The sequence below is a fragment of the Cyanistes caeruleus genome, chromosome 24, assembly GCF_971803275.1.
Source record: "Cyanistes caeruleus chromosome 24, bCyaCae1.hap1.1, whole genome shotgun sequence".
Lineage (NCBI taxonomy): Eukaryota > Metazoa > Chordata > Aves > Passeriformes > Paridae > Cyanistes > Cyanistes caeruleus.
The window spans coordinates 584725-611913 of record NC_141724.1 but is presented as its reverse complement, the minus strand read 5'-3'; the positions used below and the strand labels follow the sequence as shown (position 1 = coordinate 611913).

At 48.1% G+C, this 27189-nt stretch overlaps 1 protein-coding gene across 5 annotated transcripts; it reads left to right on the top strand.

Moving 5' to 3' along the window:
• On the top strand, positions 1 to 27189 carry RAP1A (RAP1A, member of RAS oncogene family). Of its 5 annotated transcripts, none has more exons than XM_086861516.1 (9): positions 1 to 21; positions 13452 to 13521; positions 16751 to 16834; positions 19201 to 19269; positions 20023 to 20079; positions 20953 to 21093; positions 22474 to 22617; positions 24871 to 24986; positions 26464 to 27189. In XM_086861516.1, the coding sequence occupies exons 3-8, from the start codon at positions 16778 to 16780 to the stop codon at positions 24955 to 24957; spliced, it is 555 nt and encodes a 184-aa protein (XP_086717642.1). In that variant the 5' UTR covers positions 1 to 21; positions 13452 to 13521; positions 16751 to 16777; the 3' UTR covers positions 24958 to 24986; positions 26464 to 27189. The 5 variants fall into 5 exon arrangements, with proteins under 5 accessions (XP_086717642.1, XP_023798003.1, XP_086717644.1 ...); XM_023942235.2 differs by lacking the exon at positions 1 to 21 and adding an exon at positions 152 to 362; XM_086861518.1 differs by lacking the exon at positions 1 to 21 and adding an exon at positions 255 to 458.

The following is a 27189-nucleotide window of genomic DNA, read 5'->3' as shown; positions in this document are numbered from 1 at the left end:
GGGGGCGGCCCGGGGGCGGCGGTGAGCGGGGAAGGCGGCGGGGCCGGGCCGGGGAAGGCGGCGGGGAAGGCGGCGGCTCCGGTTGTCCCGGCGGGGCCTGGCGAGGCCGCGGGGCGGGCGGAGCGGGGCAGGGGCCGGCCCGGAGTCCGGCGGGGCCGGGCGGGGGCAGCGGGGCCGCGCCGGCCGCTCCCTCCCCTCAGCCCGGCCGGAGGCGAGGCGGACGCGGCTTGGCCCGGCCCCGGCCCCGGCCCCGTGCTGCCCCGCCGGACATCCATCTTGTGCGGCACCGGGCCGCTGCCCGCAGCCGGGGCTGTCCCCGAGCCCGGAGCTGACCGGAATTGTTGCGGTGATCCTGGGGTCAGGTCTGTGCGGGGCGTCCCCTGCTCGCTGCTCACCGCCGCCGGACGGGGCCGTGGAGCACCCGAGCTGAAGGGACAGCGAGGCTGGAGGCACCGAGGGTGGGCTGGCACACGGGGATGCAGGATCGGGGACAGGGGGTGCAGGATCAGGGAGAGGGGGATGCAGGACTGGGGACAGGAGGATGCAGGACTGGGGACAGGAGGATGCAGGATCAGGGACAGGAGGATGCAGGATCGGGGACAGGGGGATGCAGGATGAGGGACACGGGGATGCAGGATGAGGGACAGGCTTCATGTGCTCTGCTTTGCCAGCCCGGATGGGCAGCAGAAGGTTTGGGCAGGTGGGACAGGCCAAGGGAGAGCCCCTCGTGAGCCACGTGGAGCTGCAGGCTGGCCCATCCTCATCCTCCACTCCCAAGGACCAGTTGTTGTCTCACACCACCTCAGCTCTGAAAAGGGTTCTTGCACTTCCTTCACTTGCTTTAAAGAGAATCTGTTCTCTGTGTAGGGAAATTTTGGTGTTTAGGTACTTCTCGTTAACGGGTGTCTCTGCTTGCGATATTTGAGGTACTGGACGTGTGGGTTTGGTGCAGGGATTCCTCTTCAGTGGGAGGGTTGGGGCTTGGGCACAGCGAGTCAATTCCGACTGACACAGAGCTGAACTTGCTTTGCTCACGGCTTGGAGAGAGCTGAAAACAGGAAGGGCAACCATGAAAACTCTGGGTTTTTTCCTTTCAGTAGCTTAGCAGGAGAGATAATATTCCTTAAACTAGTTGTTTGCCTTGAAAACGCCTGTCTGCCTTCAGAGTATTGTATCAGCACTCTGTAATTTCTGTTGCTGTTGTAATTCTCTCTGAGTAGTTGTGTTGCTCCATGTAAAGAGACACCAGATCATCTGAAGAGTTGAGGAAAGCGTCTGTTCGTTTGACAGTGCCTGTCTGCTGTGAAATGTTTCACTGTTGTGATTTGTGTCATTGCTTTTTTCATGCTGAAATGGTGTGTCAGTAATTCTCCCTGGTGTAGCGGATCCTCGGATCTGAGAGGGTTTTAATGGGGGAATTTGTGAGACGTTCAGGAAGTAATGGATGAAGCTTGGAGAAACAGAAAATGGTGCAGTGTTAGCAAAGCTCTGTGCCTTTAATGAGAAATTACCCAAAACCAGGCAAGTTAAAGGGAAGTTCCAGATGGAGCACTCTTGCTTTTGTGGTCTCTGCAACTTTCTGAATTCACAGAAGCAATGTGTTTCACAAGTATGAAACGCTGTCTGATTATTCTGACATCATTATCACGTTGCTATAGTGACTTCATTACACTGGGAATGCCATGTTCACATCCGGTTGCTATGGAAAAAATCAGTGTCATAAATAAAAACATTTAATGTTCTGTTCATCCCCGTGGCAGGAAAAAAGGCATCGATTTATTGACGTGAGTGAAGACTGGTAACATATTCCAGCAGAAGCTCTCAGTGCCAAGTTACAAACTGGGAAATTGTCACTTGCCGTCCTCGGCAGATTGTCCCTTGCCTGTGTCTGTTGTGGCAGGTAGCAGAAGTTGTGAAATGCTGGGTTTGGGATGGAGGGTGACAGAGCGTCTGTCGTTCTTCAAGGTGGAGTCGGCAGGAAGTGCTGTGCTCGCACCGCTTCTAAAAATAATCTGTTTTCATGCGCAGTGTTTGCGTTCCCTCAGATCCTCCCTGGAGCCCACTTGGCCCCTGTGGAGCAGCTCCTGCCCACAGCCTGCGGGTGAGGGTGCCCAGCAGGCCGGGGAAAGCTCGGTGCCAGCCGTGGCCGGCGGTGTCACAGCCAGGCTGTCACCCCAGGGCTCTCGGGGCTGAGCCATCACGTGTCCCGGCTCTGGCGCTGCTGTTTTTAGGGTAAGGAGCTTTGCTGAAGGTTCTGAGAGGATCTCCTGCCAAACGGGCTGAGTTACTCGCACAGCCTGAGTCCACTGACAGGTTAATGCTTTTATTTGGAGACTCCTGTTTACACAGAGCATCGGGACGGTTTATATTTGAAACCATAAGCTGCAAATATACAGACCTAGGTTATTAGTGATACATTTCATGGCTTCTCAGCCAGTCTGAGCACTGCTCTTAAAAAAAACTGAGAAGTAATTAAATGGCTGCAGCATAACATGTGGATGTACTTGAACATTAAAGTTTTAATTGTATATTGAATCATCGTCCTGGGCATAAACAACTCCAGCATTTGTTTGTACTTTACATTGCAGAGCTTTTTCTTGTAGCCTGCACGTGCAGAGCGCACTCGGTGGCACTTTGAACTTGTGCTCAGTGTTTAGAGAGCAGATTGCTCCTGTGCAGCTCTGCAGACTTAAAAAAATCATCTTCAAGAGGAATCCTAATGCTCTGACAACAGGAACATGTTATCTGTTTTCCTAGGGAAAACAAAGTGAATCTTTTGAACATACATAAGTTCAAACCTTTAGGCTTTATATTTGAAGTGTTTTTTATGTGTAGCTGTTTGAAGTTCAGAATTATCCTTGACCCAGTGTGACTTTCACCCTTGCCAACATCAGCTCAGCTGTGGATCCTGATCAAAACTTTTGGGTTTTAGGGTAATATGGGAAACTTCCTCTTTTATCACTTTCTTTTAATTTCTGAAGAGCCACATTAATGTTGAACATCAATCACTTCTTATAACTTTGTGTGTTTAATTCTGCAGGATCAGATTCAAGAGACCTTTGACTTTTAAAACTTGGTCAGGTCCTAGGGTGGTGTTTGGATTTTTTGGCCTTGATTTGGGGAGATGTTGGGTTATTTTTGAAGATGAGGTAGTGAGGATGCTGGTTAAAGTATAGCCTCAATTCATTTTATATTGAGCTCTGTAGTAGTTATTTATTTTCTTTTACTCTTTTATTTAATAGTTAATTGGAAATTAAACAGAATTTTAATGGATGCATCTTCTTAAAAGGGTGTTTCTAAATCCCAGGGTCAAATTATCCTGTAGGCATTTGTGTTTGCACTTTAGGAAAGTTGCTGCTGCTGGAAACATGACACCTAATGGCAGAGATAAGTAAGGATGTTCCAAAGTTTTCTGAAAGAGAAACTTGCTGAGTTTTCTTACTCTGTCCAGCCTGTCTTGCTCAGATGTTAAAACTTGTGTGAGATGTAAATAGTCCCTCTCCATCCTTCCCCTGGGCTCCCTGCAGGTCCTGGAAGGTAGAAGCGAGCTCAGGATGTTAGAGTTGGTGGAAATGGTGAAAAGGAGCATCGAGTTGTGAAGAAGAGTTTATTCCAATGCTTCCTGTACAGGTGATGGGTGCAGGAGTCAGGCCAAGGAGGGGCTCGGTTTTGGTGGGTAAGAATTTCCCAGAGCTTGGAGCAGCAGTGGGTTACTCACCCCTGAGAGCTGAGGAAGGCAAGGCAGAGGCTGAACTCCTTTGCTTTCCCATTGTCGAAGCTTTGTTGTTGGGCATTCAGAAACTCCTGGAAGCAAGAACCCAGCAGGAATCCAGCTGATGCAGTTTAGTGTCTCCAGCACAAACATCAGAGTTAAACAAAAATCTGTGGTGGTTAAGTGAAGACCTGTTGAACAGTTACACCAGAAGAGGAAGGATTAAAGCAGGTGTGAAGTGTTTAATTGTGCCTTGTGTGTCCAGTGCCCCTGCTGATGGAGGGAAGGAGTTGAGGAGAGAACAAGAAGTCACTGAGCTGAGGCAGGGCAGTGTCCTTCAGGCCTGTGCTGCTGCAGGGGTGATGGGGGGACTCTGCTGTGCCTGTCACAGCTGGGAGGAACGAGACCTGTGGCTCACTCTGGCTGCCAGAATAATACCAAATACCACACCAGACACTGGCTCTGTCCTCAGAGGTACCAGGTTGTTATTTGCAAGGACCAGCCTGCATTTCTGAGAGTTACATCGAGCTGCCTTTCTGCTGCAACAGCTTGAGGGTCTCTGCTGGTTGTTTTTCAGCTGGCTGTGCTTGTTGCTGGTGACTGTTGACATCCTCTGTGAGCTGGTTTGACATGTCTGACTGAAACCCTTCCGAGCTAAATGGCTCATTATAAGAAGCTTCCTGTTGTTTCCTGTGATAGCGTAATTTTGTTAATTAATGTCTGTTTTCTGAGCTCCCCTCTGAAGAAGAGGGACCCAGTGACAGCAGAGCATCAGTCAGGACACACCTGGGCCTGCTCAGCTCTCTGTTTTAACACTGAAGCACTTTGTGCTGCACCTCTGGTGCCGTTTCACTCCCAGGTTTGCTATGAAACAAGTTTTGATCTGCAGAGGGACGAACTGCTTACTGAGAGATCGCTTCTTCCCTTGCAAATACTGAAATAATTAAGGTTGTGCAGGGTAATCCATTTAACGATATTAAAATGAGGAGTCTGTGGGAAGAATGGTGGTGCTGAAGGAGGAGCCACTGAGTTACATTCCTGATCAGAAATGGTGTGTTTAAGCTTAAATTGCACTCATGTGCCGTGGGAAGATCCTTTGGGGTGTGTGGGGGAGGAAATGGGACAGCAGAAGCCATCCCTCACGTGGTCCTGCAGTCCTTTTGGGGTCTGGAGCTCCTGTACGGGCAGGCAGCCCACCTGGGGAAGGTGAGCTCAGGAGTGTCTGTCTGTCTGTCTGTCCTGTGGCAGTGGAGCCCAGGGCAGGGCTGGGGCTCTTTCTCACCGTGTCAGCTGCTGGAGCAGGTCGGGTGGCTCTGCTGAGGCCCGACGTGGCCACATGAAGACGGTGTTTTGATGTTGTGATGTGTGCTCCTGCAGGTATTGGGAGTTGGGAAATACCTGCTCTACCTGAACAGGCGCTTCCTCCCTCCCTGCCCGCCGTGCTCGACCTCAGCCCAGGGAAAGGCACACACCAGGGCTGTTTCTGGTGGGGAATCCAGGTGCTGACGAAAGCAGACTTGCTATGCTTTGAGAACTGCTGGCTACTTTCTTTGGATAAAATTTATCAGTCTGGGGGGAAGTCTGACCCTGCATAGGGCTTTTACACCAGGCAAGAAGCAGGTAACAGGACAAACAGCCAAAAAGGAATCCCAGGGCTCAGCCCATGGCTGCAGGTGGTTGTCTTGGCTGTTTCACCTATTTGACCAAATAAACCTATTTGGTTTAACTTAAAATGTGGGGAGCCAGGCAGTGGCAGTCCTGTTGAGCAGGTGGCCTGAGGCATTGTGGTTTGTTACTTATTTTGAACATTGATAAGATGGAAAATACTTAAATCCATCTGGGGCACTGGAGCAAGAGGTCTGGATGTGCCCACAGCAGTGGCTGTGTTGGGGCTGAGACAAATCTTCATTCATCATTCAGTGTAAAATAGGCTCAGAAATGTGCTCAGAGTAATTGAGCATTTCTGTAACAGGTGATTTTGCTTTGTCAAAACCCTGCTTTTTGGGAGTTTGTCAATGGGCTGTGTTGCATAACTGCTGCTTGCTGGAGCATTGCAGGAAAGCAGACACTTGCATTTCACTTGTCAGTGACTGCAGACTCAAGGCTGGCTGGAATGTTTGGGGTTTTTTTTTTTTTTTAGTTGAAATATGTTAGATTCAATGATGTTGTGTTCTGCAGCTAATTCTAATTACTAATACTGAAAAAATGTGAACTTGTCGTGTTTAAATCAGGATATTGCGTGTGAGCTCGGGGCAGTGCAGCGTGCTGCTGATGCTCTGGCTGCAGCTGGGGCTGCTCCCTGCCTCTGCAAGGAAAGCTGCTGCAGGGTTTTGTCCAAGGGAAGAATCTGTGTGGAATCAGGCATTTCTCACATTTTTAGCTGGAAATAGACCCTTAGTCTGGAAAGCACGGGGGACGTGGGAGGAGCACTTCAGCTGGATGTATCGGTTGCTGTGCCTTTTATGTTGTATTTTTATGTAATAGTCTTTTCTCTCATGCAAATAAACTTGAAGTTCTAGGGAGGGGCAGCTGAGAAGAGGAAAACTTTCATTACAGACAGCTGACATGCAGAATAATATCTTTTTATATGCCACTCACCACGTGATAGTTAAAAGTAACTCAGAGTTCACTGGGTAAGGCTATTTCTGGTGCAATTCTCCTTTTTTTCGTGTAACAGTCTCATTCCAGCACATCTTGCTTTACCCTGAGATTTGATGTGTTTGTTAGTCCTGTGCTGAGTAACTGTTACTGGGTATCAGGCCTGAAGAACACAAATGTTGATGGATTTATGAAGTAAATATGGGTGAAGATAAAATAAATGTAGCCAATTTTTGCTTTCTGCTTTAGATTATAACACTAATTGTAGCTGAGACTAGCATTAAGATTAAAGATACAGATTGAAGTGGTTCCAGATAGCCTTTCTCATGAAATATGTATGTATTTAGGGCTTTTAACTCATCAGATCTCTTATGAAGTTGTGAAGATTACAATATTATTATGGCTTTGCCTTGTTTTGTGAATACAGTGCATTGGCATATTGATCCCTAGAATGCAGTCAAGGCTCTTTCAGGAATCCCATTTGAAATGATCAAACAGATGTTGTAATGCTCCAGGGTACTTTCCTCGCTGGTGTCATTCTGAGAAAGTGGGTCTTGTCCTTTTTTTCTGTAATTTCAGTACTTGGCAGCCTCTGTTAAATGAAGTGTTTGCCCCAGCCCTTGTCATGAGCACAATATCGAGTCCAGATCCATTGAGCAGCAGAGCAAACTGCAGCTGGGTGTCAGAGGAGTGAAGCTGTGTCTGCAGAGATGGGATGCTGTGACTTTCCCTGTCCTTCTCATGCCAAGTTCCCTTCCACTGCATCTCCATGGGCAGAAGTTGAAATGGATTTAGGAACATTTTAAAACCAGTGATGGTAATCCTGTGCTGAGGGCAGGGGTTGGGCTGATGCTGAACTTGCAGATTTACTCCAGAAGAAAACAGGTGACTGGGAGTTATGACTTTGGTGGGAAGGTGTCCTCACCATGGGGAAGGCACAGAAATTGTGGGAGATGGCAATTAACACTCAGATGAAGTGTGCTGTGTTCTCAGGTCCTGCTCAGAGTGCAGAACTGCCTGTCCCCAGGCCACGTGCTTGACAGATTTACATCCTAATGTGGAAGAGATGATTTTTTTTTTCCCCCCCTTATTTTCCTTTTGCCCTGTCTTATCATTTCAAAGACACATCCTAAAAATAATCCTTTTTTTGTTGCTGTTTGAATAGTGCTGATGAGGTGGAGGGGAAGGACTGGCTGATGTAGGATGTGACTCAAGCCAGCCCCTCTTGTGCCAGCAGGACTCCAGCTGAATTTGTCTGCTTTGGTGGTGCTCAAACTTGACCTATAAATACTGAAATGGCTTGTATAAAACTGATTAAACTATCAGAGCTGTTTCCTTTAATGCCACCTTTTATTCACCATAAAGGAAATTCCAGGATGAATTGTCAAAGGAGTTTTGCCCTTTTAAGCAGGTTCAGGAGGATTAAAAGGCTTCAGAGGAGCCCCGGTGCAGAGACCAGGTCTGGCAGATGTTGGGTTAAAAAACCCTGCTCTTGGAGCTCTCACTCTGGCACTGAAGTGTTAATAACTGAATATTCCTTCAGTTAAAACCTTCACACAGAAGAAAGTTTCATTTTCGCTGTAGAAGAAAATTCAGTTTCCACCCCCACTCTGCCCCAAGGTTCCAGGAAGCAGCATTAAGGGGCTGAGCTAAATACTGAAGGATTAAGCACCACATTAAATAACTCAATTTCTTTCCAAAACATAATGAAACTGTTACTTTCCCCTCTATTTGAAGTTAATTCTGTGCACTTACTGCTATTCAGGTTCCTATCAAGCCTTAAAATCTGCCATGAAAAGCATTCAGGAGGTGCAGTCCTACTTGGCAGTGCTCAAACACATCCGTTGTGAGCTGTGTTTAAGTCCTCATTACACGGATACTCACTGCTGCAGGGGGTTTATTTAAACTGATAAACAAATGTAGTATTAATAAGTGGCCATATGGGCAGTGGGGCTTTTCATTCTGAAAATGGTTGTTAAAAGAGGCGTTTAATGAGAATGGGAACAGGGGGGGTTTGGTTGCTTGTGGCTGCCACACACCAGGCAAGTGAAAATCTGGGCTGCACATGCAAAGCTGACCTTTAGAACGGGCTGCATGCTCAGATCCAGTGTACAAACACACACAGATTATTGCAGCTGTGCCAGGGAGGTGTAAAGAATCTCAGTATTTTCTGGAGTTTGTGAGTTAGCCCGGTCTCCTGAAAAGCTGGGACGTGCCCCTTGTTTAGAGGCTTGGTGTTAGTCTTAGAATTTATCTCTGGTGGGTGTAAATCAGAATCAGGGAATGGTTTGGGTTGGAAGGACCTTGAAGCTCACACCTTCCCCTGTCCCAGGCTGCTCCAGCTCTGCTTCCCCGTGCCAGGGCCTCACCACCCTTTAGGTAAAGACTTTTGTGCCAATACCTGATCTTCACCTACCCAGTGAAGGTTTGAAATACGTGGGAAGAGCAGTTTAAACCTCTCCAGTTTTATTGAGAAGTCCTTAGTGGCCTGGAAGCTTCATTCCCCCATGAAATTTTTCACACTGGAGACGTGGTAAGCTCAAACAGGGCTTTATGGTCAATGTCTGGCCACTCCTACTGCAGAAATGAAATAATTAAAATGCAAGCTGAAATTTCAGTGGCAATCTATCGACCTCATGTCACTTATTTACTCTTAATTATATAAACCAGGAAGAATAGCAGTGAACGTTGCCAAGCTACTATCAGCACAACAAATTATTCCTACCAAGTAGAATGGAGTTGGTCTTTTGCTAGGATTGAGTCTCCTCAGGTCTGTCTGGAATTTAATCTGTTTTATAAAAGGTCAGGATATTTTTTGCACTACAGGAAATGGAGAGGAATAAAAAACTTTATAGGGTTTAAAACTCAGTGGCAAGTCGTGGCTGTGATAGGCAGCAAATGCAGGGAAGTGCCCTGAACAGCTGCTGTGCCCAGTGGTGATGGCCTTTAATGTTTACATGTTGGGCTGATGAGGAAGACGGAAAGGAAGTATTTTTTTTCATTTTTTCTTCCAAAAAAGCTGTGGAGAACTCCTCTGAGTGCTGAACTACTCCAACAGGGTAGATGGGAAAAGGAGAAATGGCGAATGCAGCCGTGGCATTGCTTGGGAGGAGCTGTGACCTCCCAATCCCCCCATCAAACTGTCCCTGCAGTTTGTGGTGGAGCAGAGCTGTGCTCAGCTGGCCATGCTCAGTGTCCGTGTCCTGCTCACAGATCAGTCCTGTTGGTGTTACTGTGCTCAGTGTCCTGCTCACAGATCAGTCCTGTTGGTGTTACTGTGCTCAGTGTCCTGCTCACAGATCAGTCCTGTTGGTGTTACTGTGCTCAGTGTCCTGCTCACAGATCAGTCCTGTTGGTGTTACTGTGCTCAGTGTCCTGCTCGCAGCTCAGTCCCTTGGTGTTACTGTGCTCAGTGCTCAGTGCCCTGCTCACAGCTCAGTCCCTTGGTGTTACTGTGCTCAGTGTCCTGCTCACAGCTCAGTCCTGTTGGTGTTACTGTGCTCAGTGTCACAGCCCAGCCCGAGGGGAGCCTGCCAGCCCCTGACCCAGAGCTCTGTGCTAATTTGGGGATGCAGTGTGTGCTGGGCTTTGAGTTGTGCTGCTGGCTTCCTTTCCCCTGCCTTTGTCTGCCTGGCACACGTCCCTACCAACTTTGTGCAAGTGCAGACCAATAGGACAAAAAATAAATTAGCCGTTTCAGCATGGCAGGCTTTAGCTGCCCAGAGCCCTTGTTCCTTGCCTGGAGAGCTTCTATGGCAAAGCAATTTCCAATGAATAATTAGGCAGTCACTTCCATAGAAGTTAACATTATGTTATTTGAAATTGCAGGTTCAGCGTGAAGCTGATTGCACAAAAGATTACAGGCCGAGGAGGATCAATCCCAGAGCGTTTGTGCACAAAATGACTATTTCCAATGACAGAATTATTGCTGTTTTCCAAGAAGTTTGTTTCTCTGCCTTGTTTGTGTGGGCTGCAGTTAATTTGCTGAAAGCTCCAGCTCAGCACAACACTGGAGTGGGGAGGGCTGTGTTGCTGCAGGACTTTACTCTTTGCCCAGGGTTTTATGGCCCTGGCTCAGGAGCTGCACGGAGGATGCAGAGCGCTGCAGAAAGTGATGATGGGGATGTGGGGAGGGCGCTTTGGGAATGGCTGCCAGGTTTGGAGGCTGCTCTCCTGCCTTTTCTGCTGGAACTCTTCAGATAACACCTCTGGCCAGTGTCGTTCTCCTGTGTTCTCACATACCTGTTTGCTTATTTGGCTTGTCACCAGCTTTATTTTCTGGGTGTGCTTCTTGCTGTGTCTTTTTGGGGTGATTTGTTACCTGAAAAACAAAAGAAAATATATTTAGACTTGGATCACTGATGATTTGGAAAAGGGAGGGCATGTTCCAGGATGGGGAATGCACCTCAGTGGGGTCATGACTCATCCTACAGCAGGATTGTGCATAGCTAATTACACATTTGTTGCCTTGATTGGTATTTGATTTGATGCTGAAAGCAGTCGGTGGAAATGATAATGATTTTGGTGTTAAAATTACAAAACTGAGGCTGAGATTCTTGGCACAAATTATAAAATGTTACCTCTTACATAATGTTAATATCTAAAAGACACTTATTTGGTGTCAGATACCGCAGTGATAATGAGTAAGAAAATAAATGCAGAATCTGTGAACAGAGGTTTGTCAAACTGTACTTTTGAAGCCACATTCAAGTCCTGTTTTCTGCTTAGTCTGGTCTTTTACTCTCTTGTTTTTCTCTTCCCTCTCATTTTTCTGCTGTTGGTGGCCTCAGGAAAGGTGGAGGAGGTTTTCCCTAAAGCCAGGGAGTTTGACTGCCCTGAGAAGGGGCTCGTTTTGTGAGCATGGGAGTCCATGGCAGTGATTTTTATCAATGGAAGAGACTCCTTGCTACCCAGTAATCTGTAATCTGTGCCAGTGTTTGTCTGGCTGCTGTTTGGGGGCAGGATCTGCAATTTCCAGCCATCCCCTCTCATTTGGGATGCATATCCCTGCTCCCAGCAGCTCCTGGAACCAGTGTGTAATTGATGACAGCTTTGATGAGCATTAGGGAAGTATTTCATGTGTTTTGGACTTCACTGAGTAATTGAATATCTGGAATTGGTGTAGAGGAAATGAGGTGTGGAGCAGGTGCTGAGTCCCCTGCTCAAGGCAAGGGGACATCCTTGGCCTGGTGTTTCCAGCCTTGGCTGCTGTATCATTCTGTTTGTTTGGATTCCTTTTTTTTGTGACTCTGGAGGGAATCTGTCAGTTTAAGTGTGGTTTTGATCGCTGTAAATCTTCCCCTTGCAGAAGTGCTGGGTTTGGGTTTGTTTTGCCAACATGGCTCTGAGTAATGGAGGGATTTTGGTAGAGTGTTGAGCAATGTTTAGTTGACACTTTTAAAAAAAGAAAATCCACTCCTTTCCACGGCCTAGTTTATAGTAGCTGAAATAAAACTGGCACGGAGAACATTTACAAGTTGCAAATTAAACAGGTTTGTTTATAGTAGCCACGATTCAGTATTTAACTGCCAGGATAAAAATAACCAGGACGTGTGGCTGCAGCATCCCAAGAATCTGCCTCTCGTTTGGGAAATGGGAAGGGCAGGGCCACAGGCAGGAGTGGCACAGCCAGCCTTGCGTGGAGGTGCTGGAGCTCTCACACATCTGTGCTTCTCTCCTAAATTTCCCTTGGAAATGTTCAATATTCCGCTTTCCTCTGCTGAAAGTCAGAGCAAGGGAGGTGTGAGTGATGAGCAAGCAAGGAGTTAATCTCTTTTCTTCCTTAAAGCCAGGTGAGTGGTCCTGGCTCTCTCCCCTGGGCCAGGAGCATCTTCCTCTATCCCGGTGCATCTTCCTGGGGCCGAGCAGAGAGCAAAGCGCCTGTGGCTGGCAGTGAGTGTGTGCAGGAGCTGTGCCTCGAGAGCCCATCTCACACAGGCTCTAGGAACTGATGCTGTGCTTTCTGTGCCTCTCCTTTCTGTGCCTCACTTCTTTCTGTTCCTTTTCTCTCACCTCATTCAAACTCAGGCTCTGCTTTTTGGGTGCAGGCACAGCTGCTGCTGCTGCTGAGCCATCGTCTGTCTGCAGTCCTGGAGCCTTCATGAGAAATCCTGGGATGGTTTGGGTTGGAGGGACCTCAGAGCCCTCCAGAGCCACCCCAGCCATGGCAGGGACACCTCCCACTGTCCCAGGTGCTCCAAACCCATCCAGCCTGGTCTTGGGCACTGCCAGGGATCCAGGGGCTGCTCTGGGCAGCTGTGCCCGCCCTCCCAGGGAACAATTCCTGCCCAATATCCCATCTAACCCTGCCCTCTAGACTCACTTTTTCTTATACCTGGAAAAATATTTAACAAGGATTATGAGAGCTTCCATTATCTGTTTGGAAACAGTTTTGATTTCTGTGACTCCAAGGTGACTCCAGAGCTGCTAAAAAGAAATATTTTCAAAAAACCAGCATGCTAGGTTTTCATTTAAACTTCCTGGGATTCCAGAGGAACAGTTGATTCTTTTTTTATCCCTTGAAAAGAAAGGATAAAGTGCTGAACCTGTAAAAGACAGGAGCCTTTGCCTGCCAGAGCAGCAGGGTGTAGCCAATGCTGTGATTACTGTCTGAAGTATCAGCCCTGCTGCTGTTCAGTGCTACTGAACAAAGGACTGAGGGACTGGAAGTGTCAGAGCTTCTGAAACTCTTGGCCAAGGAGCCAGCAGGTTCCTGGGAGTTGTTCTGCTCTCCAGGACTGTCACAGAACCCCAGAATGGTTTGGGTTGGAAGGGACCTCAAAGCTCATCACATTCCACCCCCTGCTACAAACCTGGTGGGTTCCCTGAAATAATGGTGCTTTCGAGGTGTTGCACTGGATTTTCCCCTGGCAGTGATAACAGATAAGTGATGGCTTTCCCCCTTTCAGGACATTGGGCTGCTCTGAGTCTTTCTCCCATATTTCAGCATTAATTGTGAACTTGATGCAAGCTCAGACATGGATAGTTTGAGTTTGTCTTTTGTGAGTGAAGTCTTCCTTGGAGTATTCTGGGGAGAAGTCCACAGGAGCAGGGTGGTTTGGCTTAAGCACTACAGAGATGCTTCACAAATGCTGACACTTGAAAAACAATTAACTCTTTTTTAAATTCTTCTTTTTTTCAGTTCCTTGTGGGGAGCCTGGAAGAACCTTCAGTAGAGCTGCTAACACTGATGAGAGATCTTTTATGCCAAGGTAAGAGTTTTTTTGTGTTCTCATCATATTTTAAATGAAATTTCTGTGAACACTGGAGTGGGTAACTGATAAGTGAAGTTCTTGCACTCACTCCCTTTTGGTGCTGTCTTTGCTTTATTTGGTTCATGCTTCTCTCTCCCCACCTCCCAAATTACGAACTTCTTGATGAGCTGCTGAAACTTTTGTGACAGAAGCAGCTGGTTTTGCATCAGATTTGTGTCCTGAAGGGCCTCAGCCCTTGTCCCCACCACCTCCCCCAGCCTCTGCCCCGCTCTTCCGCTTGGGAAATACCCCGGGAGTTTTGCTGCTTCCTGCCCCGATGCAGCCCCGGCTGCAGGAGAGTGAGGATGACTCCTGCAGCCTGGAGAGTGCACCAGGCCTTGGCTGAGCACAGCTGCAGGGGAGTGGGAGCCACATTTCAGGGTAGGGCTCCAGCTCTGGTTGCATCTGCCTGTGGTCCTTCGCAGGGATCCTCTGCTTTGGGTATTGACACAAATATCCTGCAGCTTTTCTCACCTCTGCAGCGGCTCCCGGGGTAGAGCCCCTCACTTTTCTGTCAGGAAGGAGCTGAGCAGCTTGGGGCTGCTGCTGGGAATGGATGAATGTCCATTTGTGTCTCCTCCCGGGCACTTGTGACAGCAGCAGCAGAGATGCTCCTGTTAAAGAATACAGAACACAGATGGATTCTGGTGGATTCACAGATGGCTGTTTGATGGTGTAGAAGCAAAGCTTTTTGTGATTACAGATGAAAGAACCCTATGATTTATTAGCCTGTGGGTGATGCAGGTGGTTTGGGATGGGATGGGATGGCAGAGGTGTGCCCCTGCTTGTCCTGTCAGAGCTCAGGGGCACAAGGAGACACTCTCAGCTTTTGCTTTGCACCACACCATTCAGAACCAATGACAAGATGTACAGCTAATTTTTTTTACACTCTTTAGTGACCATACTCTTCTCTTGACTCTGAAGGAACACTTAACAGCCATAATTCAATTCCATTTGGAAATGGAGCCGTTGCTTCACAGCATGTGACTGCTGCAGAGAGCTCTGGATGGAAATGAATGCTGCTGTGTCTGACTGTATTTAGGTGGGCTTCAACAGTTGCCAAATGAAAAGTTGGCCAGGGTGCAGCATAGTAATTTCTTGAGCACTCTATTCATGTAGTATAAACAGATAACATTAACATACTTGTGAAAGAGCTACAAGATAATTAAAGCATGTGGGGTTTGCAGTAATAAGGCTCGTGCCTTTCAGGATCTTGGTTTCCTGTTGCACCTGAAAAAAAAAAAATCAGCAAATATCTAGAGAAGAAATGAGAAGTTAGTCTTGTACTGCTCCCAGCTGAAACTTTCCCACAAGTATTTTCTACTATAAATACGAAGTGAAATAGTTCACAGCTAAATTTAACCCTTAGCTTGATTGCTTTCTGTGTTCTCTTTGGTGGAACTGACTGTGGGACTGTAGGGAAATGAAGACAGCCTGGATCAATAAGTTGCATTTATGCTTTATAAAAAATGCATCAGATTTTAATTTCTTGGGATTATCAAAGGGAAAATAAATGTTAATTGGAATTCCCCTCTCCTTGCCATTCAAAATCATGATTTTGAAAGAAAGGAAGTGAGTGTTACTTCTCAGGGAAATGCTGAAGCAGAAGAGCTTGCAGTTCCCAGAATTTAGCCAGAACTGTTGTCAGTGTCCTAGAGTGCACAGCCATCCCCTGCTCTGCTTTTAGGCAGTTTCTGGAAAACCCCTTTCAGTCTGACTTGGTTTCACAATTTGCAGTTAGGCAACTGCAGCTCACGTGGGCTTCAAGAGTTGAAGAAAAACCTCCTGCAGGTGCTTAGAAAGATGGGCTGCACTGATTGCTTGAGCCTTCCTCCCTCCCCAAGGCTTGGCTGAGGGGAGGGCAGCTTGGCTGTGGAACTGCAGAGCCCCAGCACAGGCAAGTCCTTTATTTCTGTTATTCCAGCTTAAAAATGAGTTTAAACTTGTGTTGAACCGAGCACAGAAGTTTGTGTGTCTCTCTCCAGCTGCACATGGGATTTTCAGATTTTTGTTTAAACGCACTCTTGGGTGATGCTGAGCCCTTGAAGCAGCTGAGGGTGAGGTTTAAGGGGGATGTTTGGGGAGGCTCCCCAGCTCTCAGTTCAGCTCACACGAGCAGCAGCACACGGGGTTCCTCTTGCCTCTGTTTTACATCTTTCCCTTGGGAGCAGAAATGACAGAAGAGAACCTGTCCCTGTTTAATGATTACATAAACTCGAGACACAGATTGTCAGGAGAATTGTCCACATTGCAAAGCTAAAAATACAACCCCTGTTCTTCACAGGCGTGCTCACGGCCACATCGACAAGGTGATGCATTTCTCCATCAAACTCCTTGGAAGACGTTTTTATTATCAAAGGCTGTAGCCTGCGAGCCCATAAATCCTGTGGCAGCGTTGGTTTGAAGTGCCTGGGAGCAGAGGAGCCTGCCCAGGCTCCCAGCTCTGCTGTGTGCAGCCTTACTTGGGAAGGAAGCGCCGTCCCTGCGGAAGGGGGGATTCGTGCTGAGCTCATTGTTTGCCGCAGCCCCAGAGCGGGACAGCCCAGCCTGGCTGCTAATATAAACACCCTGGAAAGTGTTTATCACCAGCTTTGTCATTTGCCTTATTTGTCAGGGAACCTCGAGGAGAAGGAGAAGTTTTCTGCTGCTGCGTAGTGACTTGAGGGAGTTGCAAGATTTCCATAAAAAGGCAGAGCCTGTGTTGGGCGAGCAGAGAGCTCAGCCTTGGCAGCTCTTGCCTGGGCCTGACCTTTTCCAGAGAGAGAATGCTGACCTAAATCCCTCCCTGCTGGGGGTGGGGGCAGAGAAACCTCTTGACTTGCTTCTTTCTGATCTAATTTTCTTGTCCCGTGCTGTGGTGTGTGCCATGAAATGCTGAGGAAGCAGAGGACAGGCAGTGACAGCTCGTGGTGCCCAGCACAGCTGGGGCAGGCTCTGTGTTTGTCCCATGCTGTGTCCATCCTCTTCCTCCCCCAGCACTGCCAGCATCAGCTTTGGCCATTTCCTGTGACCTGGGGCTGTTGGAGTGGCCTTCTCAGCCTGAGTGTTCATGTGGAAAAACGAAAGGCAGAGCTGTCAATAAAGGTGTTCCTGTCCTGGGAGGATTGGGTGAAGGGGGAGTGCTGCTGTTTTCAGGGCAGGGTCCCAGCTCTGGGTTTTAACTGCTGCCTTCTCTCCTGCCTTGCAGGTCGTCGCTCTCTGAACAGCCCACACCATGCGTGAGTACAAGCTGGTGGTCCTTGGTTCAGGAGGTGTGGGCAAGTCTGCTCTGGTGAGTTTGGGGAAGCAGCTCTGGAGCCCATCCCCAGCCCTTCAGCTGCCTGGCTCTCTCAGACCGGGTTCCTGATGCTTTGGGGAGTTTGTGTGACTTCTAACATGTGCCAGGACTTCCATGTCACCACTGTGACACTGCTGAGAGAGGAGGGGTGGCATGGTTTTGGAGAGGTGATTAATTGCTGGTAATTAGCGTGTCATGTCTGCTTCCTGCATGGGTGTTGTGCTGTACGTGGCTGAATATCTGTGTGATATTAAAAGCCCAACAGCACTGTCAGAGCAGGAGAAGTCTGGCTGGAATCAGTGACAGAACTGGGGGGTTCAGCCTTGCACACCTCGAAGGCTGCGTGTTTTCCATCCCGAGCGAGCACCTGGGCTCGGAGCACCGAGAACCCATCTGCAGCCTGTGCACAGAGGGAGCAGCAGCCTGGTGACACTTTGCACTCCTCAAGTGCTTGTCTTGTTCCTAAGGAGAGGTTTACACAGCAGAGTTGATAGCAGAGCCCTGAGACAGACACTCGTGTCACCCATTTATCACTCAGCAGTCAAGCAGCTCTCTCCAGCAGAGGGGCAGAGAGCTGGTCAAGTGTGAATTATCTACAGCAAGGAACTGCAGCGTTCCTTGTCACAGACATGAGCTGAGCAGCCTTCCTGTCCTGCCTCGCTGTTTATTCTGCTGCTACAGCCAGGTAATAATCCTGGTAAATCACCTGCAGAATCCCAGGGAACAGGAGGAGACATTATTCAGTTGTGTATCAAATTTGATGCACTCTTTCAGCAATCCCATCCTAATCACTACAACACGTGTACAAGGTGTAATTTTTTTATATGCTCTGTTCTTCCACAGCAATATAAGCAATCTGAATTACTTTTTCCACCAGCACTTCCCTGATTATCTTAATTTTCTTTTATAACACTGAAAGACTCACTAGGTAAGATGGGGCACTTAGGAATATGCTGTAAATAAAAATTACTCAGCATCTGACATACTTGAATTTCCTTCTTGGTGATGTGAAGTCTGAGTCAGCACCATCACTGACCTTTTTAACAGCTGAAATGCAAATACTCAAATAGTCTGGTAAACAAAAGTTAAATTCTTTTTGCCAGGGTGGGTGCTAAGTCAGCGTGTTTGGTAATTCATGTGCAGCATAGATCCATTGTGTTTATAGGAGCACCCAGTAAGCGCCAATTAGCAGCTAGGAGTGGATAATAATTAGCTTTCAAAGAGTCTGTACTTATTTACAAGCATTAGCAAGGAGAGGTTACAAGGTGGGATTTAAAATAATATCACTTTAAATTTCATTCTCCCAGCTGTATAAAGTGACCTGTGCAACAAAGAGCCTGGTGTTGATTTCCAGCTCAGTTTGCATTGCAGTGCAGATGACAATATGGGGTTGTTTCACTGCAGCTCCTCCTTGTTGTTTTAACTCTTCTGTGCCAGCACAGGGCTGCTGCTGCTCCTGGGATGCATTTATTTAGTGATGCAGAATGATTTTGAAATGAGGTACTTGTGGCTTCTCAGACTTTCCTCACAAATTTGCTGTTTAAAGCTTGTGAAAGGTTCTGTTGGCAGAAGATATGTGCTGTGTTGGTTGATTTTCAAGAGACAGAATTAAGTTCTGGGATCTCAGCTCTCAGTTTCACGAGTGCACACCACCTTGTTTTACAAATATCACCCAAATCTGCAGCCACTGCTGTGCTGTTTTACTGCAGAATAACTGTGGGTGAAGCAGAAGAAGGAGCTTTTCCTCCCAGAGGAGAAGGAAAACTCTGTCCTGGCAGAAGGCAGGGCGCAGAGCTGGGCTCCCAGGGATGCTCCCACCCCTCTGACAGCTCGCTGGGAGTGTTGAGGTGTGCAGGGAAGGAATCCTTGGAGATGGAGTGAGGGCTCCTCCTGCAGTGCTTTGTGCACAGGGAGTGTCTGGAGGCTCTCCAGGCTGCACTCCCTGCTCTGCAGTGGCCCAGGGCAGCTCTGGGCTCGTTTGGATTGAAATGTGCATTTCCCACAGTGCACAGGTTGCCAGTGCTTCTGCTCAAATCTCAAGTCTTCCATATTTGGTGATTTTTATCCTCCTAAAGTCACAGGCAGTGGAGTGAAGGCATTTTTGAGGGTATCATCTTTTCTGAGACAAGCGAGCAAACAGTTGATGTGCAAAAAACTTCTGCAAACATGGCTCAAATAATGTGATTTTAACAGAAAAAACACAAATTTCATTTGCAAAATTGAAATTTTATGTCTTTTTCTCACTATTTGATAAAAACAGCAGAGCAGTTTTACTGATGTTGCTTTTTCCTAAAGTGCTGTGAATGTTTCTGGTTGTGTTCAGCTCACTTAGGGTTTTTTCTCCTTTCTTTCCTCTCCAGACTGTACAGTTCGTTCAGGGAATTTTTGTTGAAAAATATGACCCAACAATAGAAGATTCATACAGAAAGGTAAAACACCATCGTTTTTATTTCTCTCAAGAGAATATGAAATTCCTGGGAGTGTTTTGGGTGCAGGGCTGGAATTGCTGAGCAGAAATCCTTGCAGGATCCCTGAGCTGTTACGTAATGCCAGGCACAGAGCTGCTTTCTTCCCTGGATGGATGTCAAGTGACCCATTGTTTCACGGATTAGAAGTGTCACCAGCATTAAAGGCACCAAAACATACACTGAAAACTTGTGACATTTGTGCCTGGGATAATTAAATTAAATTGTGGCATGAGTTCTGCTGTTAAATTTACTTGACTTTCCTGGAATTACCCACGTTAGATCCAAGACATTTCTCAGGGAGTGGAGGATTTGCAAAGTCTCACTGTGAGAATCCTGAACTATTTGAATTTTCCTCTCTTCCTTATTCCCTTCTCTCCCATCAGCATAGGAAAATTGAAGTTTTAAGGTGCTTTGATTTGTAAGAGTGGAGTAAGTCGAGATATTTACAGTCTCACTTAAGTTGAGATGTTTACAGTGAGCTGCTCATTTAAGCCTTGCTAATGAAGGGAGTCCTGGAGCACATGAGCTGACCCAAATGCCTGGCTTGGGGCAAGATTAATCCTCTCCCAGCAGTGCTGCTCAGCCCTGGGCAGGTGCAGGTGCCTGCTCTGCTCAGAGCCCTTTGTGACAGAAGAACAAACTGAGCTGAGATCCCTCCTGCCTGTCCCACTGCACACCACTGAGTCTGAGCTGTTTGTTCCCCTTTTTCCCCAGCAAGTGGAAGTAGACTGTCAGCAGTGTATGCTGGAGATCCTCGACACAGCAGGGACAGTAAGTGGCATTTCTTTATATGATTGCTGTGGAGTTCCTTTCTTAGGAGTGGTGATCCAAGCAAAAGCAATAAATCAGCTGCAGTAACATAAAGGGAAGGATTTTGTTCAATAACCCCAGCCCAGTGTGGTGAGTGCCAGTGGCCTGGAGGGCTCTGTCCCCAGCTGGTGCCTCCTGTGCCATCCCCACATCAGCCTTCTCTTCTGGGAGGGTTCTGAGCTTTGCAAGTGGCTGGAACACAAGGCCAGAGCCTGCAGCCAGTGCCAGCACAGCACAGGGGCTGCTCCCCAGCCAGTGCCAGCAGCCTGTGGGAAGGAGTTCCTCAGCAAAGCTGGCCCTGCCAGGGAGCCTCGGGCCCATGGGGACACCTCCCTGCCCTGCCCTGCGGCTGCCCAGGCTCCTGCTGGCCCTCAGTGTCCCCTGCAGCTGGACAAACAACCCCTCTGGGGGCTGCCAGCACAGCCCAGGTGCTCCCTGGAGCTTGGTTTTCCTGGGAAAGCCTTGGGAATTCCCACCAGCAGCTGCAGAAGTTGCTGCTGTGTGGGTCTGGTAAAAGTCCTGTCCCTGCTGGCGTTGTCCAGCCCGCTCTGACATTTCAGTCTGTCTGCAGAGATGGTTTTACTGCTGCTCTTCATCTTTTCCACATTTTTTTGAGAAACCCTTTATTAAGGGAATAAAAACCAACAAAGGGAAAGAGAGTGTTAATGCTTTTATTCAATTTCCATGCTTCAGTGGGTTTCTGTGAGGGGTAAATATGTAAATCCATGCTGTATGGCACTGTATGCTCGTCTCCAGTACAATAAAACTACTCCTTTGGAGCTATTCATTAGTTGCATTCACCAGCTAATTACTTTTAAAAATATTTGCTTGCAGGAGCAATTCACAGCCATGAGGGATCTGTACATGAAGAATGGGCAGGGGTTTGCACTAGTATATTCTATAACAGCACAGTCCACGTTTAACGACCTCCAGGACCTGCGGGAACAGATTTTACGGGTTAAGGACACTGAAGATGTGAGTAGAATGTGTTTGTATTTATTTCTGCAAATGGTTAAGGAGTGTTTGCTCTCAAGTGCCTGGATGTTTACATACAAAACTTCTTTCAAAGAATATTCTTGGTTAGTGTTGAGTAAGTTTTTAGTGGTGTTGTTTGAGGCACAGCACCTGCTAAGGGCCATCACAAAACCAGATTTTCCCATGTCCTGGAAGCCACAGTGTTTAGAAATGGTGGGAGTTGACTGAGAACAACATGATTTAACCTTTTCTCCTTTAAACTCCTCTCCAGGATTTGCATTTTCTCCTTTCTCTGTGCTTTATTTCCCTCAAAGTTAAGGAGGAATAGCAGTGAGGATATTACAATGTTCTCAGTAGCTCTGCATCTGTCTTGCACTGGAGGCTGACAGGGTTATTCCAGGTGTGTGAAGGGGAAGCTGAAGTTGAAAGCTGGGAATAAATATTAACAGTGTGTTGTAAATTACCAAATGGAGCAGGTAATGATTTATTTTCCAGCTGGAAATAACTCGATTTCTGCTCAAAGAATGAAATGTTTGAGGAAATGGAGCGGGTGCAAACCCTTATCAGCAGCTCTTTGGGGTTTATTCTGATTCTCCACAGCGTGGGGGAAACAGGAACTGTTTCTGGGCTGTGGCACTGTCCTGCTCTGCTCTGTGCCACCCCCAGGGATGTCCCAGCAGAGCCCCAGGGGACAGGGAGCAGCCTCAGGACACTGCTGTCCCCGAGCAGGTGGCACCTGGGAGAGGAGCTGGCCTTCCCAGGGGAGATTGTTGGGTGGGCTTTGTTCCCCTGTTGAAGGTGTTAGAGAGTCCCAGAGAGGATTTGGGTTGGAAAGGTCCTCAAAGCTCATCCATGGGCAGGGACACCTCCCTGTATCCCAGGGTGCTCCAAGCCCTGGCCAGGCTGGCCTGGGACACCTCCTTTTGTTCCTCTTTGGGATGTCTTGGAGGGCCTGTGACAGGCACTGGAGAGGGGCAGGTGCCACTTCATCATCCTTGTCCCCTGATTTTTACTGGTTTTCATATTTCATTCTGCACTTTTCCTCCTGCACTTTTCCTTCTGCATTTTTCTTCCTGCACTTTTCCTCCTGCACTTTTCCTCCTGCACTTTTCCTCCTGCACTTTTCCTCCTGCACTTTTCCTCCTGCACTTTTCCTCCTGCACTTTTCCTCCTGCATTTTTCCTCCTGCATTTTTCCTCCTGCATTTTTCCTCCTGCATTTTTCCTCCTGCATTTTTCCTCCTGCATTTTTCCTTCTGCATTTTTCCTTCTGCATTTTTCCACTGCATTTCCCCCTCCTCAGTCTGAGAGCCCCAGCAGCACAGAGCTCCCTGTACATGAACTTGCTGATGGATCTCTCTCCCTGCTTGCTCCTCTCCAGGTCCCCATGATCCTGGTTGGCAATAAATGTGACCTGGAGGAAGAACGAGTCGTGGGCAAAGAGCAGGGGCAGAACTTAGCACGACAGTGGTGTAACTGTGCCTTCCTAGAATCGTCTGCAAAGTCGAAAATCAACGTAAACGAGGTAACCACCGTGTGCCACTGAAGCTGGGTGTGTCTGAACTGGGGAGATCCAGGATGATCCCGATTCTCAGCCTAGGAAAGGGTTGCCAAAAGTGTATTTGGGTACTTCTTGCTCCCTTTTCTCTGCAAAGGCAGGGTGACTTCCCAGGTCGGTGTTTCTATAGCCAGGGGCCAGGAATAGCAGAGGTCCTGGGTTGGCTGGGTGCCTCTTAGCTTAGATAAACTTTATCCTGAAAGAGTATTTTGTAAAGATAACTGCTGCCATTCCAAACGTGGACGATGCCCCGTTGTACTCCTTGTCTTGTGTGCTGCTGCTTTTGAAGCATTTGCATTTCTGGCTGCAGATGCCTCATCACAGCCCTGTGTAAGCCCCCAGCCTGCTGAAACCATGCCCAAACCCAGGGCTGAGCAGTTCTGAGTTTAACTGGGACCCCCTTTTGCTCTGGGGTGCCTTCTCCCGCTGCCTGGGGCCGTGGGCTTGTGCTGAGGGAGCTCTGCTCCACATCAGGCACCAAGTTTTTATTCTGTGCTGGGAATTATCTGCCTGTGCCAGAGGCCAAGTTTCCAGGCACAAAAGCAAAGGTGACCCCGTGCAGCAGAGCTGGGCTGGTGCCAGCAGATAAGAGGGACCGTTCAGGGGGGTGTGATAAGCAGGAGCAGCAGGATCTTGGCCCAGGCCCAGGGCTGGGCTGGCAGCAGGGGCTGCACGGGGCTGTGGAAAGGGAAGGGAGCTCCAGGCTCCGGGAATTGCAGCTCCTGTGGCTGGGATTAGCCTGGCTGCAGTGCTCAGGATCCACTGCTGCCAGCAGGGATTGATTTGTGTGTCTGAGCTGGAGGAGAAGCAGGGCTGGAAATGAAGCAACGAGCAGCTCAGTCATCCAGCAGATCCCCAGGGAGGGGGACGGATGCTGGGCTCTGCATTTCCAGGCTGGGGGTGCAGACTGACCCCCCTCAGAGCCCTGGGCAGGGGTTCTGTGGGGCACACAGACACCCCACATCCCTCACACAGGAATCCTGCCTCTCCCTCTTCCCCTGCTGGGTCTGCAGCCTCCAGCGAGGTCACATCAGAGAGAAGAATGTCATTATCTGGAAGATGAGTTCCTGGTCTCCTGCCAGTTGATATTTCCTAATTGTAAAAAGTACAAAAGCTGAGGAAATCAAAGAGAAAAATTGTGAATGAAGCAGCTCAGTGCACTGGGAGTTTGTCCTGCTGGCTCCTGGGCTGGGGAAGCATTTGTATTCTCCTGGGGTTTATTCCTGCTTTCTCACTGCTTCTGGAGTTTCTAAATTTGTTAAAATCTAGATGAAGAGTGATAAATTCCTCCATGCATTTGCTGAATGTGAATCAAACCTTTCAGATAATAAGCTTTTAATCCAGAGTGAATCAGGCGTCCTTCTGGTGAGCTGAGATGCTCTTGCAGCACAGTGACTGTTTTTGGGGATGGTGGCATTCCTGAAACCTTGTTGCAGTCATCTGTACTCACAGTCAGTACTAGCACCTAAATAATCTAATTTATGAGAAAGGAAGATTTTAAATTTCAATTGTTACAGTGTGCTATAAACTGTTTCTTTGTCTTCTGAATTCCTTTGGAATCAACAAGAATTTGTGAGCTGTCAGCCACTCCAGGAAGGGGAAAAAATAAACAAGGACAAGGGTGGAGCCCTCTGAAGGTTGAAATATTTCTCCTCAACGCTGTGACCCAGCTCCAAGCATTTTTGCAAAGCTCATTTTGCTATAAATGGGTTGAGCCTTGCTGGGAAAGCAACTGCCAGCAGCAGCGTTCACAAAAGCTGTGCAGCTGAAAGGGGGCCCTGTCACGGTGCCCTGCTGGAAATGTGGAGTTCAGGGCAGATGTTGGGAGGGACAGCCAGGGGACAGAGCTGCAGCCCAGGGCACTGCTGATGGTGATCCTTGAGGGTTTTGTACCTGTCTTAATAAACCCTTTGTTCATCCCGAGTTTTCTCCCACATCTCCAAAGCAAGGAAATGGTCATTTCATTGTCGTGTTCTTCTGAAGGCTTTGGTGGTGACAAACTGAATTTCCAGCTCCCTTATGTTCTGCACACTGATGGAACTTCTGGGTTTCTTCTTCCATAAGCATCTGCTTGAGCAACATTTAATAAATTCAAGCAGTTTAATTGAATTTGCACAACTGCAGCCACCAGGAAAGAGCTGTGAGCTCCCCAGCCTGCCTCGGTTTTGACAGCTTGTGTTTTATCACTTGGATTTTTCAGCTTGTGTTTTTCATTGGCAGATCTTTTATGACCTGGTCAGACAGATAAATAGAAAAACACCAGTGGAAAAGAAGAAGCCTAAAAAGAAATCATGTCTGCTGCTTTAGACTCCCATCACGCAGCAGCTCTGAGCCAGGTAAGAGGTGTCTGAATCCCAGCTGGGGCGGGGGAGCAGAGCAGCTCCTACCAGAGCCCCCTTCCCTCTGCTGCTCTTCTGGACTGTGCCTGAGCAGGAACTTCCTTCTGGCTCCTCTGGGCTCCCTCTGGCCTGTGACAGCGAGCTCTGAGCCACCAGAGCTCACTTCTGCTTCCTTTTTATCCTCTGGTAGATGCTGGTGTTACTGCTGCCCCCGTGCTGGGAGCTCTGGGGACAATTACAAATTGCTTTGGGTGGGACGTGGGTTTTGATGGCACAGAAATAAAAAGCTTCCCACCAAAAAAACCAAAACCAAACCAAACCCCAAACCAAAACGAGCATGAAAAGCCCGAAAACAAACCCAACCAAAAAACCACGCCAAGGCTGGACACAGCTATAAATAATCTTCCTGTGTATGTTGGCAGGGAACTCTGTGTGCTCACAGCTGTTGTGTCATGCTCCTGGAAGGAAACAACAGCTCCAGAGCTCCAGGTCTGGGACAGAAATGTCCCCATTTGGGGGCAGGGAAGGGCACTGGCAGATGGCAGCTGCCTTTGTCACCCTCAGGGGGTCCCTGCTGTGTCCTGGGCTGAGCCCCAGGCTGCATTCCTGGGGACAGGGGCTGGGCCAGGCCCTGGGTCCCTGCTCTTGGTGGCCCTGAGGTAGCCCTGAGGTGGCCCTGAGGTGGCTCAGGGCAGCTCTGCAGGCCAGGGGCTGTTCCTGAGCTGCCCTGGGGGGTGAGGGATGAGGGAAGGTGGATCCTTCCCCCCAACTTTGGGTGCCAGAAGAGAACAGCCCAGGGCTGTGGGGAAAGTGGCTTTAGGAAAGGAGACTGAGGAGCCTTGAGTGGCTTTTCCTATTGCTCAGGTGATCCCTCCTGCTCAGCCAGGGTGGAATTTGGCTTCCCCAGCCCTGGAGGGAGCGATCTCTGCGCTGTCCCTCCCTCCCAGGCCCCGTGTGCAGCAGCACTGACACACTGGGAGCTGCTGGAGGAGTTCTGTGCTCAGACACCTCAGACCTGGCGTGGTTTGGGGTGGCAGGAACCCTAAAGCCCCTCTCCCTGCACCCTCCAGCTCCATCCCTGAGTCCCCCCTGACCCAGGGCCTGCTGGCCACAGCTGGATCAGGGCTCTGGAGGTCTCACACTCATGGGGCTCTGAGAGCAGCCCAAAACCCCCCAGCTGGAAGGGATCCCCCTCCCCTGGGCTGCTGAGCAGGGGGAACTGCAGAGCCCCTGGAGGCCTCTGGCTCTATCGGGCAGGGACAGGAGGGTGGCAGTTGTCTGGCCATGATAAAACACAACAAGTGCAGAGTTCCCACAATCTCCTGCTCTGGACCAGAAACAGCCCTGAATTCTGGGGAAATGAGCTCTGCTGGTGCCTGTGGGCAGCTGTCAGGCCCTGGAGGTCACTGCCCTCCTCAGCAGAGTAAATGTCCCTCCATCATCTTTCACTTATGTTCTGTTCTGCTTTCTCCAGATTGCAGGAATGAAGAACTGTTGCCTAAATGGAAAGTGCCAGCATTCCCAACTTCAAAACCTTCTGGAAATGAGTAACATATCGGAAGAAGCTTCTCCTGTTTTTTATATACTGCGGGAAGAATTTAGATCTTAAAAGTGGTTTGCACACAGTCCCTGGAAAAAGCAGTTGCTCTGTGTATATCTCTTGGAAATTTAAGCCAATATTCCTCCTCCTTTGCAATAGCAATTAACAGATGTGAAAATAAATATAATTGACTCTAGCATATGATTATCCCAAGGAGCATGGATGCATTTCAAATGTTAGAGATTGCTATTATAATTAAAATTCATATTGACCATTTTATCATAATTTCTCCCCATCAAGCACTAAAAATTTTCCACTGTTATATTTTATATCTATAACTATAGATATATATTATCCAAAATTTCCCTTTGAACTCACTGCAACAAATAACTTTTTGAGTCATTGACTTCATTTTATATTTAAAAGTTACGGAACATCATTATTTTCATTCTGCCATTGTATTCTAATTAAAAATGTTTGTGCATAATGCTTTGGAAAAATGGGTCTTTTATAGGAAAAAAACTGGGATAACTGATTTCTATGGCTTTAAAAGCAAAAAATATATAATATACTAAACCAACTCTAATATTGCTTCTTGTGTTTTACTGTCACAGATTAAATTACAGCTTTTATGAATGATTAAATTTTAGTACATTTTCA

Excerpts from the sequence above, each read along its gene's own strand:
- RAP1A (XM_086861516.1), top strand. The coding sequence starts at position 16,778 with ATGCGTGAGTACAAGCTGGTGGTCCTTGGTTCAGGAGGTGTGGGCAAG. Across the intron at positions 21,094-22,473 it reads GGGTTAAGGACACTGAAGAT|GTCCCCATGATCCTGGTTGG; the intron begins GTGAGTAGAATG and ends GCTCCTCTCCAG. Across the intron at positions 22,618-24,870 it reads CGAAAATCAACGTAAACGAG|ATCTTTTATGACCTGGTCAG; the intron begins GTAACCACCGTG and ends TTTCATTGGCAG.